Source organism: Haemaphysalis longicornis, unplaced genomic scaffold, assembly GCF_048455015.1.
Source record: "Haemaphysalis longicornis isolate Haplotype H1 unplaced genomic scaffold, Haemaphysalis longicornis Haplotype H1 scaffold_1, whole genome shotgun sequence".
Taxonomy (NCBI): Eukaryota; Metazoa; Arthropoda; class Arachnida; order Ixodida; family Ixodidae; genus Haemaphysalis; species Haemaphysalis longicornis.
In genome coordinates this window covers 257,725,185-257,742,996 of record NW_027526203.1, presented here as the reverse complement: position 1 = coordinate 257,742,996, position 17,812 = coordinate 257,725,185, and the positions used below count along the sequence as shown (strand labels likewise).

The 17,812-nt window shown below is 51.4% G+C and overlaps 1 protein-coding gene across 6 annotated transcripts in view; it reads right to left on the bottom strand.

The window, feature by feature from the left end:
* Positions 1-5,103: 5,103 nt before the first annotated feature.
* LOC144169429 (uncharacterized) overlaps positions 5,104-17,812 on the bottom strand; it is a 55,110-nt gene continuing 42,401 nt past the window's right edge. For 3 of the 6 annotated variants that reach the window (XM_077698581.1, XM_077698616.1, XM_077698625.1), the window contains 4 exons: positions 15,811-16,000; positions 14,174-14,479; positions 9,297-9,479; positions 5,104-5,254 (listed from right to left, as the gene is read on the bottom strand). In XM_077698581.1, the coding sequence (XP_077554707.1) occupies positions 5,110-5,254; positions 9,297-9,479; positions 14,174-14,479; positions 15,811-16,000 (824 nt within the window). In that variant the 3' untranslated portion in view covers positions 5,104-5,109. Of the gene's footprint in view, positions 5,274-9,296; positions 9,480-14,173; positions 14,480-15,810; positions 16,001-17,812 lie in introns of all 6 variants that reach the window. The other 3 variants (XM_077698589.1, XM_077698607.1, XM_077698597.1) reach the window with 3 other exon arrangements.

The window sequence follows — 17,812 nt, the reverse complement described above, 5'->3', positions numbered from 1 at the left end:
TCATCGGAAGTAAGTTCCACCGAGTTAGCAAAAATAAAACCAACTAACGGTATTGTGAAACGCGTTTTCGGACACACACGCACTTAAAACGCGCCAGAAAGTCGTTATGAAAAATGAACGAAAGAACGAATGTTCGTCCTTTTCGTAAACGAAAAGGTAAAACACACAATGCACAACAACGGAAGCCTTCTTGGCTTGTCACTTCCGCCTAGCAAACTTCGGCGTGCGCACGGTGCTCACGAGCATGCTCACGATTAGGCTCACGAGCGCGTGCCCGCATAACCGCCTGCATGCTCTTCGGACGGGAATAGGTGCCAACGAGGCGGCCAACCAAGAAGCTCGAGCTATGACTAACCGAGCAGGCCCTTCGTTGGAGACCAACCACGGCCTCCCCAGCTCCTGGGACATTCTCATCTCGTACCCGGAGATCACACATCCCCCCCCCCCCCCCCCCCCCAAACACACACACCCCAGCTTCACACACACAGGAGGAGGCCAGGACCTGGCGCCTCCTCCAAACGAACTCCTTCCCTTGCAGAGCCTCCCTCTTCCCCTCTCCACTCTGCGGCACCCGGGACTCTCAACTACACTCTCTCTGTGACTGCGCGCGCTCCCCTTTTCCCCCTTTCCCCACGCCCACCCACTGGGAGCAGGCCCTGCGGAGCTCGACCCTGGAGACCCAGACCACCCTTGTCTCCAGGGCCCAACAGATCGCGGAGACCCTCTGGGCCCCCGCCACCTCCTCCCCTGACCAAGCCTTAAATAAAGTGGTTCTCTCTCTCTCTCTCATAGGAGCTCCTAAGGTAGGCGTTTAGCATACGCCTCTTTGGCCGAACGAATCACCTGTGGCTTACCCATAGACCTCCGAGCGTGAACTCAGTCACCATCATCGTCATCAGAGCTCCAAAAATTTGGGTTTTACGGTATGGCGTTTAGTATACAGCTCTTCGGCAAACCGAATCATCCGTGGCCTACCTATCGACTAGCGAACGTCGCTATCATCTTACAGCTCCATAAGGTAGCCTTCACTGTATGGGGTTTAGCATACACCCGTTCGGCCAAACGAATTACCCGTGGCCTGCCTGTCGACTTGCAAACGTGAATTGAGGTCATGATCATTATGAGATCTCCTTAAGGTTTGCTTTACTGCAAGGCGTTTAACATACAGCTGTTCAGCCGAACGAATCACCCGTGGCTTACCCATAGACCTCGAACGTGAAATCAGGCCATCATCATCATCAAAAATAATCCTAAGGTAGGCTTTACTTCATGGTGTTTAGCATACAGCTCTTCGGTCGAACGAATTACCTGTGGCCCACCCATAGACTTCAGAATGTGAATTAGGGTCATCACCATCACCATCATCATCAGAGCTCCATAAAGTTGTCTTTACTGTATGGTGTTTAGCATACAGCTCTTCGACCAAACGAATTACCCGTGGCGTACCTATCGACCTGCGAACGTGAATTCAGGTCATCAACATTACCAGATGGTTGGCTTTAGTGTATAGCGTTTAGCATGCATACACCGCACGTTCAAGCCAGCTATTCCAAGGTTCGCTCGAAAACAGCGTCACTCACTTGGCATACAAAAAATCAACAGCTGGCTATCGACTCTGTAATAATCTGATTGGCTCATTTGGACTGATGAATTTACTTCGGCTTTAAGGTGAAATCCTATGCCCACAACTGTGGCCTATCTTCACGCCGGAGCAAATTCACTGAGGTCCATACCTACACGAATGCCGGCTCAGCTCTTCCACTCTCATGCGGACTTGGCGTCATGCAGTCTCACTTGGACTCGGGCTCACTCTGGCCCAGGCGTACTCAAACTCACTCGGGCTCAAACTCATAACGCCACAGTAATATCGGCATGCACATTCAAACTCAAAACTAACGCGTGAGTTTGAGCTCAAATGAAGCTGAGTAAATGGACTCATGAGCAAGTCCGTCTATTTCTGGCCCCGACACGCCGGAAGTTCGAAATTCGGTATGAACCCAGCGACGAACTCCTCAAAGACTAGTTAAAGCCCATAACAAGCCGCATAATTCAAGAGCTCACAGGCAGTCACCGTCACGTTGGCCTCTCTGCCTTGGGTGCTGTCACGATTTAGACCCGCGTTCGTGAACCTGGGAGGGTAGGGGTACCCTCCAGCCGAGAGACGACATGCAGCGTGCTGGTGGTGACGGTGACTGACCCCCGAGCAGCTGTGCTCGGAGGTGTTTATTGCCCGGCCACACACAAGGTTGCCCACCGAGCCTGGTGGGGCCACTGAACTTAGCGGCCAACGAATATCAGGGATGGGGGGCGCCACACACTTGTCACACCCCTCACCCCCAAGTTTGTTTGTCCTACACAAACACAAAACAACACCTGTCCCCCCGGCGAGTACCGGTCCGGAGGTCTCCGCAGTCTCGCACTCCGCCTGGGCACAGGTGTCGATGCAGGTGTGGCAGCATTGGGTGCCACCTGTGTCACACTCGCACCAGCTGTCAGCCTTCCTGGTGTCGAAGGACTTGCGCGTGGTGCCACAGTGGCGCGAGTAGCACCAGCCCCTGGTGCTGTGCTGGCAGCGGTCGGTGAAGCTGGCTCCCCTTGAAGGAGTCCAGGCTGAGGTAGTGCAGCGGGCCCGCGGCCTGGCAGCCCGGCTGCGCCAGCACCTGCTCGGGCGCGTACGGGTCCCCGCACACCATGCACAGCATCAGCCGCAGGTCCGGCCGGGGCCCCGCGACCGCGGGCAGCGTCTGGTAGATGTGCAGCCGCTCGATGCTCTCCACCAGCGCGCACAGCGCCTGTTCCAGCCGCACGGGGTCCAGGCCGCCGCCGTCGTCCACGAAGGGGCACTGCAGGCTCTTGGCCCGGATGATGCCTTCCTCGCGCAGGAAGTCCCCCTGGCCCGCAAACACCATGACTAGGGGCAGGCCGTGGAAGGGCAGCCGGTCCTCCTGCTCCAGGTTGGCTAGCAGGGTCTTCTCGAGGCTCTCGCGGATGTACTCCAGCCCCGGCTGGCTGGTGTACACGCACAGGCAGCTGTGGGGCAGGGGCTCCGTGTGGAACGAGTTGTGCGGCAGGCCCACGTCGCCGTCGATCTTGAAATCCAGCGCGTACTGGGCCTTGTCGTCGAGCCGGAAACCCTGCGGGAGCACCTGCCGCATAGCCTGTGCCACCTGCTGGGCGCTGGCCCTGGCACCCAGCACCACCAGGTGCAGCAGGCGGCCGTTGGTGCCCAGCACCCCGCCGCCGTTGGTGCCGGCCTCTCGCCGGTGCAGCAGCTGCTCGATGACGCCGTCCATGCAGTCGGGCTGGACGGGGCAGTGCTCCCTCTGGCACCTCAATGCTTGCCGCCGTGCCGGTGAATGTCCCCACCTCGGGCTGGAACAGGGCCTCGAACTTGGTCAGGAGGCTCGGGCCGTCTGCCACTGCATGCACTGCTTCCTGGTACTCCGGCAGCCTCACGCCCAACGCCAGGATCCAGTTCCGGCCCAGCAGCGTCGGTGACGGCCCCTTGGTCAGGTACAGGGGAAGGGTGGCCTCCCTGTCGCCAAGGCGGACGCTGACCTGGGCTTTACCCTCGACTTGGGCGAGCTGTCCGGAGTAGCTGCGCAGCACGACGCCCGACGCCTCGACGCCCACGCCAGGGAAGGTGCGCTTGAAGTCTTTCCCGGCCATGACCGACACACTGGCCCCTGTGTCCAGCTCCATGGAGATGGGGCGCCCGCAGACTTCGACGGTCAGCATGTATGGTGGCACCGACGGATGCACTGTGCCCGCGTGCCACATGTCGAAAATCTGCGGGTCTTCGGCCACGACGTGAAGCCCAGCCGTTGCACCCGAAGCTGCTGCCGCACGCCCCCGCCGCCTACCCTTGCGCCGACTCCCTTGGCCTTGGGCTGGCGCGGAACCTGTGCTCGACGCCGGCTGCTGCTTCCGTCCGTCTGCCGTCGTCCCCCTTTGGCACGCCCGAGCAATGTGCCCAGTTCTTCCGCACGCAAAGCACTCCGCTTGCGCGAACTGGCACTGTGAAGGGGGGTGGTCACCACCGCAGCGACTGCACCTGCCATGCCGTGCCGCCATCTTGTTCACCGCCGCCTCCGCCGACGGTGCGCCGGCCGCACACGCTATCTCGCCCGCGTCCTTGGCCGCAGCTTCCATCGCCAGCGCTGCCTTCACGGCGTCGTCCAGCGAGGGGTCGGGAAGCTCCAGGAGTCGCGTCTGCATGGCGGGGTCGTTGATGCCGCAGACGAAACGGTCCCGGAGCAGCGAGTCGAGCTGCTCCCCGAAGGCGCAGCCGCTCGCCAACCCTCGCAGCGCTGCGACGAACTGCCCGAGCGTCTCTCCGTCTCGTCGGCTCCGGTTATTGAAGCGAAAACGCTCCATTAGCGTCGACGGAGCCGGGCTGTAGTGCGAGCGTAACGTCGCGAGCAGCTCACCCAGCGACTTGTCGTGCGGCGTGGCCGGCTTGAGCAGGTCGAGCAGGAGAGCGAAGACGCGGGTCCCGCAGCTGGCCAGGAAGATGTCGCGCTGTTTTGCCTCGGGTGTGTCGTTAGCCCGGAAAAACACGCCGACTTGCTCCTCGTAGACCGGCCAGGCGGACCCTTCACCCTCGAACGGCTCGAGCCTCCCGTACAGCGGCATGGCGTAATGGCGGCTGGCTTGAGGGGGCGGTGTCTCGGCGTTCTCGGTGGCGGCGTTCACGGTGGCTTCGGCCGCTCCGCGGGCTTCTTCCCTCGTCGCCAGTGTCACGATTTAGACCCGCGTTCGTGAACCTGGGAGGGTAGGGGTACCCTCCAGCCGAGAGACGACATGCAGCGTGCTGGTGGTGACGGTGACTGACCCCCGAGCAGCTGTGCTCGGAGGTGTTTATTGCCCGGCCACACACAAGGTTGCCCACCGAGCCTGGTGGGGCCACTGAACTTAGCGGCCAACGAATATCAGGGATGGGGGGCGCCACACACTTGTCACAGGTGCTAAAAACAGTTCACCCCCTGCGCCCCCAACAGTGACGTTGTGTCTCCGTCACGCTCACCATTTTAAAAACCTGCGACGCGAAACATTAAATATTGCCCACAACAAAAGTGGCAGTTATGGAGGACAAGTAGAAGTTTATTACTATTTGAAAGTGCGCAATATTTCCGTTGGAAAACAATGAAGAAAAAAATGATGATTATGCTGCGACGTTGAAAGGCCGGAACTACTTTTCCACTTTCCCATGGTTCTCGCACTGCTTGGCTCGTACCCGTGCAGAAAAATAGACCTGCAAGATGAGGCAAACGCTGAAAAGACCACGTCAAATATGCAAAATAAACTTAAAAAAAAAAAACACACACACAAGGTGGAAATCTAACGGCAAGTTAAACTCAGGGACGCCAATATCCATGTTAATTATCAACACCCGAGTTGCACTATTACATTATGAGAGACAAGCTAACGCGAGGATACAAAAGAAAGGTGAAGTCAAAGACTAAATTACAAGCGACAATCCGAAGATATGAAAATCAAAATGACAAGCTAAAAGGTATAAAAGCTAAATGTAAATGGTTGTAGAGAGTAAAGTACAAGTTCACAACAAGAAAGCTAAACTTTAAAGGATAAATAATAGCTGAATGGGCAAGGAACCCTCAAAGAATCGCTAGAACTTGGAAGGACAAGTGAAAATCTTAAACAAAAGCAAAAATATTAGTTCTAGTACTTGTAGTACAACTTAATAATAACGAGAAGATAAAAAAAAATGAAGTTACAGACTAGAAGACAAAAAAAAAAAAAAAGCTAGAAGCTCAAAGGCAAGTTAAAAATCTGAACTGCAAGCAAAAAAAAAAATGAAGGAAGCTCACACTAACGCGTAAGACCTAAAGGAAGCGAAGCTGTACGCAACGTTCACGACCATCACGACGGTTTACGTCCAAGATTGCAGCCGATTTGCTTCTCCGCTGCCGCAACGACCTTTACTCCATACTACTACTACTAAGTAATTCGGTATGGAAAAGGGAAGTAAATGCACTGGGGATATTATTGAGCCTATCTGGGGGCTCACCTGCATACAACCCAGTGCGGGGGGAGGGGGGAGAGGGGATGAAAGACTAGAGAGAAGAAAAACTGGTCATGAAAGAAATAGTGAAAGTTGAAGGAAAAAGAGAGAGGAAAAAAAGGAAAGTACAGCCTCGATGCAAACTAAGCGCGCAACCTTTACTCCATCATTGTTGCTATAAGTGTGAGCTTCCTTCATTTTAGCGGCGAAGCTGTTTAGCAAATCGCAATTTTTTCTGGTCTCAGTTACTAATACGAAGAAAATACCGAGCGCCCGCACGTGAGCGCCTGCCTGGCTGCGACCGCCCGGTAGTTAAAAAAACCAAGGAAATGCCGAGCGCTAGTGCATGTGTGCCTCGCGGTGACCGCCCAGCGTCCCCGACGCACGCTTGTCATGCCAAGCATACCTGAGCTTGGCCAATATTGGAAAAAAAATCTTCCGCGTTCGCCGTAATCGTGGCAACCCTGCTCGGAACGAGAAAGACACGTCATAGCGTACGCCCCTCCAAGGGGATGTCCAATGATTAACGCTTCCAGAAAAATGAAGGAATCTCGCACTTACAGCAACAATGATGCAGTAAAGGTCGTTGCGGCAGCGAAGAAGCAGCAAATCGGCAGCAATCGTGGACTGAAACCGTCGTGATGGTCGTGAAGGTTGCGTGCAGCTTCGCTACCTTCAAGTCTTACGCGTTAGTGTGTGAGCTTCCTTCATTTTTTTTTTTTTTCGGAAGTGATAATCATTAGACATCACCTTGGAGGGGAGTACGCTATGACGTGTCCTCGTTCCGAGCAAGTGTTGCCGCGAATACGGCGAAAGCTGGAGTTTTTTTTTTTTTTTTTTTGGCCAATCTCCATAAGTGGGTATGCTTCGCTTGGCAAACGTGCGCCGAGGACGCCGGGCGGTCGCCGCGAGGCACGCCCACACGAGCGCTCGGCATTTTCTTGGTTTTTGAACTGCCGGGCGGTCACCGCGAGGTACGAGCTCACGTACGCCCTGGATTTTTTTGGTATTTTTAACTGTGGACACCAAACTAACGATTTGCTAAACAGCTTCGCTGGTAATATAAAAATGGTATAACAAAAACAAAGCCAAACGTGTTTCCCGTGACACTACCGCGCATGTGGGTGCGAGAAGGGTAACACACACCAGTGTTCGTCTCTTCGGCAGAGTTTACAAGGGTCAGACAACAATGCTGGCAATCTGCGTGAGGGAACAAAATCGCAGTCTAGACCGGACGACGATCGCACTGGCGACCAAAGCGAGCTGGAAGGGAGAAGCCCTGTGCTCGAAACGAAGGACGTCGGACAGAGGCCAAGAAAGTAGTGCTCTGAAGCAAGCTTTAGATCGGTGCTAGATCGGCATCGAAAGAAATTCGGTTCCTCGGCGTCGTTCTGCTCGTGTGGTCATGTCACTGCACGGCTCAGGTCACACGCTCCGCATGGGCAAACTGCGTACGAGTCCACCAGGGCTCTTGTTATGCAGACTGTACGAACCTCTCCGCGTGTAACAGAATCACACCGTATGTGCTTTTCTCTCAATGTCATTTTTCAACCCTCGACCACAGGGGAGAGCGAATTTTTCTCGAAGTGGAAATATTTCTGCGCCACACACGTGTTTTTCAATTGATATTATTTTTTGAATTATACTTGGGTGATGATGGATACGTGAAAGTGTATGTTAATTGGCTTTGCCTACTACGACGCTGGCCGAAAGAGCTGACACGACGTTTTCTACCCAAGAAGTTAAGGCTAATTTCTAATTGGCTTTGCCTACTACGACGCTGGCCGAAAGAGCTGACACGACGTTTTCTACCCAAGAAGTTAAGGCTAATTTCTTAACCAACTGAAATATGCGTATAACGACGATAAATTGTTTGGAGTTTTTTAGAGCTTTTGGAAAGGAGAGGTGAATCCACAGGACGAAACTTGAATTTCAGCGGAGAGGACTAGTGTCAGCCATTTAAAATCTCGTTTGAATCAACACTCCTGGCCACGCGCCAGAATTACTTATGCTCGGAGTTAAAAGTGGATAGACGGACTGTTGGTAATTCCGTTGTTCTTGAATTGGCGCCCCCTCGATGATCCGAGAACCGGTGGTGCAGTCGAAGACAACGAAGCCTATTCCAGTGGCAGTAGACTTTAATGTACGGAGAGTCAGGGATGTAAACAGTGCGTGAGACGACGGCGTTCACCCCGGCGTGCACCAACACAACCGTCCTTCGTGCCGTCCCACCGCCGTCTCCCCCAGAATCCCCCGATCAACATCAAACACAGCATACACAAATCACAACTTCATATGCTGCCCAATCACAGCCAAGAACACAGGTACTCTCCATTCGCCCCGACTATTCATCCTCGCCATTGGTCCTGCCTGAATCCCCTCACTTCCTCACCCTACTGCCCCTTTAGGTGGAGGCACGGCCGGGCTAGAGAGGGAGCGGCGCGCGCTGTCATGAAAGCGCGCGCCGCTCGCTCTCTAGCCCGGCCGTGGTGGAGGAAAGACGTTCTCACGGGAAAGGAAGAGTCAACGCCCTGACAGCCACTGAACGTTACCGCGACGCCATCGCCGGCGCCTGGCTTACTGAGGCTAAGTACTGCTAGACAAGGCCGGCTCCTTAGATCATCCGCCACAAACGCGCGCCGCGTCCGCTGTCAAACGGCGTCGAGCATAGATCAACACGGCGACGTCTCGTCCCGCTAACGACGGAAGCACTCGGTGTGTCTCGCCGCCCCGTGCCCCCGGTACCGTCCTCAGCCGACAACAACAACAGTGAGGGAAACAGCAAAGCATTGCGCCGCCGCCGCCGCCGCCGCCGGCTTTAGGCGCCGGGCACAACTCCCGGGCAATTTTCCTCTCAAGCAGCCCCCGTCCGAGTGAAAGCGGTGGGAGGCGAACAATGCACACTGCCGTCGCGTTGCAAAGCGGCTCGGGACACAGGAAGGACGTACCCTACTCGCAAAACTTACACCACAACAAGGTAACATACATCAATGACATACACCAACTTAACTCTCGGGATGCATTACTTATGCTCGGGATGCAAATATGGCAGAGCAGTTTGCAAACTTGTTTCATTCAGCTTGTTGGTTGGTAAGCCAAAGGCAATGCTTTTTTTGTATAAAATAACTAGGGAACGCCGGAATACTTCACCGAAGTTCAGACTTCATTATAATCCACTTTTAAATGGGCTGTCAGAAGCTTGTTTCCGGGAAAACATATTTTTACTCCGTTGTATCAACTATTCCAGACACAAATGGCGGAACATGCTTACAATTGTTTAGCAGCCCTTTCAGGAGTCTCGAAAATGCCGGAGCCACTGCAGGACCGGCTCAACTTCTGCCGGGTAACCGGCGCAGGTGAGTTGCAGAATAGATACAAGTTCGTTCCAGTTGATTGGGACCAATCCGTGGGCAGCAGCTCCCGCTCTTTCAAGCACGAACTGCAGGAACTCCATCTGCATGCATGAAATTGTCGTGTCCATACTATACTTCTGAAGCACAGGGTTTGAAGCAAACAGCAGCTGCTTTCTAGTTTAGGACTGAGACACAAGCTGTGAAGGCGCTCATTTCGTAACTTTTAATGGAAGACACCGTGAGATCATCGAAATAAGCAAATTGAAAGGAAAGAAATATCGGGAAACACCAATCGCCATGCACATTCTTAGAAGCAGTACCTTGTCTATAATTGCTGCGATTTTTATTCATGGCGAATTATTCATGAATACTTCATGTCAAGAAAATTGTTTGGGGCCAAATTTATGTTTGCACTCATTTCTTTTTAACTTTATGTGTGCCGGTATACCTGAAAACCTCATTTCGATCCCGGTAAAAGTGAGGTGCAATTTGTCTGTCAAAGTGAAGGATTTAGACAAAAAAATGTTCACATATCCAGCCAATACTCAAATAACATTCCAAACTCGACGCACTCATTCAGAAATCTTACAAAATCGTCCTCGGCCTGCCTGCCTTTACTCCCTATTCGAACATTTCAGCTCAGCCTTCACAACACGCTCGCAGAACTACTCCGAGCCCAGCGAGTCAGTCACCTCCCCCTTCTGTGTCTCTCTCACCCGTACGGGTCGAACAGCCCTTGCACTAGTGCCGTGCACGGGCCCGGGCCGGCCCGAAAGCCCGAGCCCGGCCCGGGCCCGAGAAAATTCGTGCTACCTGGCCGAAGCCGCGGGTAGCACGCTACCAGTGAAAGCGATTGAAATTGCTGTTGTAAACTGAATTCCAGAGATCGAGGCTTCATGATTTGTTTCTATGTATGCTTTTATTGAAGGCTCAAAGCAATAGTCTGGAAAGATCGAGCTTGCTACGAGCCACGGCGTACAAGTTCATTGCCATTATTGCGGCCGTTCTGAGATTCCCGACGGGACGCCGCTTTTTTGGCGTACTAATGAAAACTTATTGCCGATTCCATGCTATACACTGAACGTTGAGGAACCGAACTACAGTACCCGACGCGGTGGCTCAGTGGCTAAGGCGTTGCACTGCTGAGCACGAGGTCGTGGGTTCGATTCATGGCCGCGGCGGCCGCTTTTTTCATAGAGGCGAAAAGCAAAAACGCCCGTGTGTACGAGATTTCGGCGCACGTTAAAGATCCCCAGGTGGTCAAAATTAATATTCTTGGATAAAACCAGCGCTAATTCAGACGAAGACGAAGAAAGTATCCCACAAGGACAGCCGCTGGGCCAACGTTGCTGGATTAGTAGCTTGAAAGTTTAAACACTGAAAAGAGCCCGATGTAACTGAAATGAACTGCAGGAGGGTTGCAAGCTGGGCTAGTTGGACAGCCGCTGGGCCAGCGGCTGTCCTTGTGGCATACTTTCTTCGTCTTCGTCTGAATTAGCGCTGGTTTTATCCAAGAATGTAAAATTTCCAACTAGCCCAGCTTGCAACCCTCCTGCTGGTCAAAATTAATCCGGAGCCCTCCACTACGGCGCGCCTCATCACCTGCGTTGCGTCGGCGCGTTAAACCTACAATCAATCAATCAATCTAACTACGGTATACCACTCTGGATTGCGCCTTTCGTGCGCACAGACGGCGCGAAACAGGCACGAAGCGCGCCCACAGTGTGCATTATTCCCGGTCGCGGAATAAATGGTCCCGGAACAAATGGCCCCGGAACTTATGGTCCCGGAACTAATGGTCCCGGAACTAATGGTCCCGGAACAAATGGTCCCAACTTCAAAGTAGGAAGAAATGGTCCCACCACTACTACGCCTTAGCGCCTGCATGAGGGAAGGAGGGGGGTCAATGTATTTATATTTGTGCTTGTATCTGTGCACACTGTATTTCGCATCTGTTCGTACACAGTATATTTGCTAATGCTGAATTTGCTTGAGCTCAATGCTGTATACAAACGTTTTTTGTCGCACGTGTGCGATCTCCCGTGCTTGCTTTGTTCGTACTTTTTTGTTATTCCGAGTGCCAGGCAAACCAATAAAAAATCTGCGTGTACTGGGCCGCCCTCGGCCGGCGTTTAAAGTGAATACAATAACGGGCTACCGTAATTTTCTTCGTGAGTGCAGTTTTCTTATGAAGTGGAGCAACACAACTGTTTAAATTAACATGGCTGACGTGCAATACTTGCAAGAATATATTGATTGATTGATTGATTGTAGGGTTTAACGCGCCGACGCAACGCAGACGATGAGGAGCGCCGTAGTGGAGGGCTCCGGATTAATTTTGACCACCTGGGGATCTTTATCGTGCGCCGAAATCTCGTACACACGGGCGTTTTTGCTTTTCGCCTCCATCAGAAAAGCGGCCGCCGCGGCCGGGAATCGAACCCGCGACCTCGTGCTCAGGATAGCCACTGAGCCACCGCGGCGGGTCTTGCAAGAATATAAAATTTTGTTAATGCTTGAGAAGTGAGTCTGACTTCATCCAGTGCGTTGAGCCTATTTACAGTGACGGTATTATTTAGGTTATGTAAAGTATCCAAAATGTGAGTGGGACGGTACTGTTGACCGCCAGTCAACATAGAGCTGTACTGGTGCATTACGGTCGCCGTTTTGTCGCTATTTCAAAAGGGAACTTTACTCGATGAGGGTTTATTGGGTTGGCTAAGCTGAGTTACTGTGCTCACCACCTGGAATGCTTCGATATCTGCAGTTCGAATCACGCGAAGCAACACTAATCAAGATTTTGCACCTTGATAATTTTACAGCTTGCAGTTTAGAAAATCGTTTTTCTCCGAAAATAGGCAATACCTTGCTGGCGGGCGGCATCTCCTCAATAGCCAAAGCCGAACGTTTAGAGCGGTCTTCGCGCGGCTAACACCTTACGGTGTCGTCGTCTTCCCGCCCTGCCTTTGTCGCCGCGCGCGCGGGAGGGAGTCGTGGCTAATCCGTTCCCAGACTAAGTGACGCCGCCGCCCGCCGGACTACCGAGAAGAGCTCCTTCAACCCGAGGCGAATTCCTAAGGCGAATGACCATCAATGAACGGCGCCGACGCCGGCTTCGCAAATCGTCAAAAACTAGAGACGGCACCCTTTCGCTTCCCGTCAGCTCGTCACCGAACGACCGCATACCAACAGAGGAACTAGGGCTCAGCAGTCTTTTACCACACAAAAGAGGAAAGAGCACAAAGCATGCACTCCGCGACCCCAAACTTCGTGTCTTTGCGGTTGCATGAAAGGAACTGAGCGTACAGCTAGAAGCGGAGGCGACGCCAATGCATGAGCCACCGGCGGCTTTCATTAATTAAATGAGAAGCACGAACTTAACAGTGCTGACCGTTGCGACAGCCTGGCTTGACCCACGGCTGAGCTGATGCTTGCTATCAGACCAGACGTCCGCATGTCTCGACACTGTGCCTGTCACCCCCATCGCTTACTAGCGGCGTCTCGCGACACGTGCGGCTTCCTGGAACACGGCAGGACTCACAAACAATCAAAACGTGGAAAACCGAAAAAAGGAAAATATTACAAAAATCAAATACCGAAAGAGAGAGGGCAGTAATAAATAAGAATGTTCGTCTTGAACGTATAAAAAATGCGACTACTAAAATAAAAAGGCCGGATAAAATACGCATAAAAAATTCCGAAAACGGGCCAATCGTGTAATGAATGCCCTGTACTTTCACAAAAATGCGTGGTTGGCAGAAATACCGCGTTTAATCGTTCTAATCGTCCAAATTGAGCTAACCGGTTTAACGAAATCTAAAAAAAAGCAAACAAAAATAAATAAACCTAAGAAATTAGAAACTGCACCCCAGCAAAATAAAACAAATTTAAACGGAACCCACGTGGAGTTTTATAGAATCATTTTGCATGAACAGGTGCCTGGGACCATTTGTTCCGGGGCCATAAGTTCCGGGACCATTTGTTCCTACTTTCGAGTTGGGACCATTTGTTCCGGGACCATTTGTTCCGGGACCATAAGTTCCGGGGCCATTTGTTCCGGGACCATTTGTTCCTACACCCGCATTATTCCGGGCCGCTCATCGGAGGATCCACACTAGCAACGCGACGCTGCCGCCCCCTACATGTCGATCTCGCGGCGAATAGGCAGAATAGCGCGCCTCGCCGTGCGTTTGCCTTCCTGAGACGCAGCAGCTATGAGCCGGAACTGAGAAAACTGCAGTTCGCGCTGCGCACAAATTTCGCATTAGGGAGCATAGTAATCGTCAGTACACCTTTTTTTTTAATTACACCGAAAAGATGAAATATCCGTGCGCCGAGATTCGGCGCACGTAAATTGAAGCTCTCAAGTTGGCCTTAGAATAGAGTAGAGTAGAGTAGAAAAAACTTTACCAAGCCCAGGATGGGGTCAAGGAAAGAAGAAGAATGGGGAGTAACCCGCAGCTCCTCACGGTGCGCCTCATGGCCCGGGTGAAACTTTCGCTAACCCTACTCTCCTCCCACGCAGGTATAACGACAGCAGCCCTGGGGGTAGGGGAGGTAGTTGCCATATCCTGTTCAGTGCAAAACCTCTAAAATGTGGATTGAAAATGTCGACTGCAACACATTTAAAAAAATTTGTGGGCTGCCTGCCTGCTTTGGTACGCCGAAATGTTGAGCAACGTGTGCAAATGGCAAATGCACCACCATTTTTTGTGACAAGTATGCCCGCGCACAGGCTTCCCCCGAGGGCAGCACGGCAGCTATCGCAGTGGCCTATGAGAAGAAGATTGCTCGCCTCGGTCCCGACGTCTCTGGCCGGAAAGCGAGCGATGACCTCGAAAGAGTCGAACAGTAAGATGGCCAGGTAACAGGCTGAAGGGTGCGGATACGTCCTGCCGCTCCTTCCTTCACCGGTGATGGCCACCAGGAGCTCGGCCAGGAATTCCACGAACGCCCTCCACGCTGCAGCTCCCGCTGCGGCCTCTTCGTCGGGCTTGGCACCTCGATCACAGATTCGCAGGGGAAGCCAGACGTGCCTGCGGTGGTGCCACTCGGCGCAGGAGGAGAGCAGGCAGTCGAGGAGCACCGGCCTGCTTTCCATCTGCCGAACAGAGCGCCAGGGTAAAATCGCAGGGATGACAGTCGAGAACATTTCCGGGGCGCATTTGACTCCCTCTCGCGTACACGGACACCAGTAGTTGTTTTTCCGTGTCCAAAAACAAAACCCAGTGACATTAAACTTGGCGGGCAAATAAACTCACTATCAGCAGTGATCATTTCAGAGGAATGTCATTGATTTAATGCGGCTGGGAACCGATACAAGCTAAAGGTACTCGGACAGACAAACGCACGCCCGTATGAGTGCATGAAACTAGCGCCCAAAATAAAACGCCTGGCTAGCTACAAGTATGATGCTCAGCCACTGTGCAAGCACCAGGCACAAAGACACCACAACCATGCTGGCTGTTTACGGCCAGCTTTGCTTGTACGCTCTAAATATATACCATTCTTTCTTAGTACAGTATTCAAGGAAATGGCGGCGCAAGGTGTTATATCAATGAAAAGGAACATGACCGAAAGATATTTGCCAGCATAGATGATATAAAAAACCGAGCGCAAAAAGGTATTACTAAAAAAGGCCACTACTCCCAAGCAAGTAAGCCAGTATACGAACACCCACACCGCCTATCCTAGAAAGAATCTGAGCATACGAAACTGAGTGAAGGAAATGTTACAAGATAATGTGCCTTGCTCCTTGGTTGATAAAAGCACACACCCGAATCCGTCTAAATAAGCTTTAAGACAAGAACACAAATCACAATCATATTTTGCAGCTACCTGCTTGGTTTAAAAATAGCTTCAGTAAGCAGTGTACGTAAGCAAAAAACGCCCAGATTTGTGCTATACGTTCACGAGGTTCTATTGTATTTTTACTGGAGGTTAACTCCTAAAATTTACGCTTTAGACCGGTTCTCTTTCATTCATTTGTTGGGTCTGTTTCGCAAATTTGAAATTACAATATTGTAACTACATCAAGCAGCTCAACGGCGCCTGTTCAGAATAGTTTCCGCTTCTCTCTATAATTTTGGCTTCGCTTCATCTGCGCGGCGAAAACTTAAGAAAAAAAAAAGAAATGCATCAGGCCTTAGTATTGCGTAACGCATTTTGTTACTAGATTGATTTGTTCATTTTTAGTATCAAGCATAAATTAGCTAACTGTCGGTTATCAGCTAGCATCACGCAAAACAAGTTGCCTCATAAAGAGGGCGAAGTGTCCGCCTCAACCAACTAAGCCTCAAATAAGAGGAGCACCTGAGGGTGTTTCCGGAGCAAGCATCGTTAAGAATTCTGGTAAGTTTTTGCGACCGTCTGAAGAAGGACTCCAGGCACTCACTAAGCCTCCAATGAACTATCGCCACAGTTTACTCCAACCGAAGCTTGGCGACGCGCGTGCCAGGTTTCCCAGTACGGCACGCGGACACACGACGTACCCCCATGAGTGTGCAGCACATTTTTGCTGCCTGCTGGGCTTTGAGTTTTCCCCATACAGTAGACTCTATGATGGAAAAGGCGACGATCGCCGCCGTCCCCCGAAGTTCGTGGTCCTCCAGGAAGCCGGGGTCTGCGTGTGGGAAATACGGTATGGTCAGAATTAAGGAAATACGAGGACAAAATAAAATGTTTTATTCAAAAGATTTTGTGTTTCATACTACCCTCAACGCTTGTATGACAGCAAACTGTGCTGTAAGAAATTAACCAAATTAAACCAAAATTTAAATTCTCCGTTTGCACTGTATGTCTCGGGACGTCATATGGGCAGGTACCTATAAAAGGAAAGTTAGTATGTTGACTGAGGCTGTCTCTGCTAGCAAAACGCTCATTTAAATTGCCGTCCACCTGCCTATAGACGGCGCAGCGATGCTGCTCAAGGACGTTTGTTCGCCTTCTGCTTCTGACGGGACTAGTATACCTGCCGCATTTTTATTACGGATAATAATCGTGTCGTGAAATATTGGGTGTTAATCGACAGACAGGGTCATGTAAGCGGCAGTGTCGCTTATGTCTGTTATTCAGTGTCGTGTATGACAAACCCAATGGGCCCAACGGCAGCGTCAGCCGGCATAGAGACTACATGTTTACGTGTTCGTTCGCGTAACTTTCATTGTTTACCCCAGCATTCTTACTGCTACAAAAGAAATATGCACTAAATTTAAGCTTAAATATATCGTTCTGCAAGCTCATTACCTCTGTTTAGTTTGCGTTAAATTTTGTCGGCCTCAGTCAATCGCAAACGAGCTGCCCATGATACGTCACAAGTTCAGTGCGGGAAATTAGTTGGCGAATCCATGCCTATTCTCTGTGACCGTCAGTATATAGCTTATATGAGCGAAGCTTACGTTAAATGCTCTGTCAGCGTTATTCTAAAGAAGAAATTTGTAGTTTGTCTTCATTGCCCCTTAACCGCCCCCGGAGAGGATTTAGCTGTGGGTGGCGTTCCTTTTTTTTTACCTGTTGCAGCAATGAATATCTAAATATGGACACTCAGAACTTTCATGCATGAAGTTGGCAGTTCGTTTCACAAGTTAGTTTTCAGCATTGCGGAGGTAAACCTGCGCCGTAGCCCCACGAACATCAAACCAATGAACACTCTCGATAAACAGCGCGATTACGTACTAGCTTCTCTAAATTATGTTTAAACATTGCAGTCTTCGCAATGTGCAAGTGGCAACGAAGATCCCGAGATATCACGCTTTATCACTGTGTAAGGCTAAAGTTTGGGCTAGCTGGTTCACGCAAACTCACCACAGCGCACACAAAAAAGGGCATTCGCTCCTGCCCTTCAGCGCTCCTGCGCTGACTCACAAGTGAAGGCGTACCATTAATACAAACTTTGCGCACTTATGAAAACCAAACAAATAAAAAATCTATGAACTTAATTCGTCGGACGTTGTCGCAATGCACTCGCACGTGCTTAGCTTAAATACATTACTTCGTAGGCGGTGATCGACGCAGGGTACCACAGAGATTTATTCTTTGCCTGATCGCAGAACCACCAGGTTGCATCGATGATTTCTCGCGTGCTCTGGCTCACACTTCTGTCCGCAAGCGTGCACTTTTAGAAGTTCCAATTTTAGAAGTAAGTAGTCTCAATGCTGACAATGAAACGCCAAGTGGTCTGTGAGCCTCCCTTCCACACTGCTTACATGTTCACGCAAGCGATAATTCAGGCACCGACCAGTGCGTAGTGCTTCCCTTATGAAAGTGGAATTTCGTAAACGATGACCTCGATGCCTGATCTCACAGTTATGGTTTTACTTTAGTGGTCATTACTCACTCAGGGGAGTGCCAAAAATTTGAGGACACGCGCACTGCCCTGCGAAATTCTATGAACATGTGCCACCACAAAAAAATTAACACAAGAGCATTACTAGGC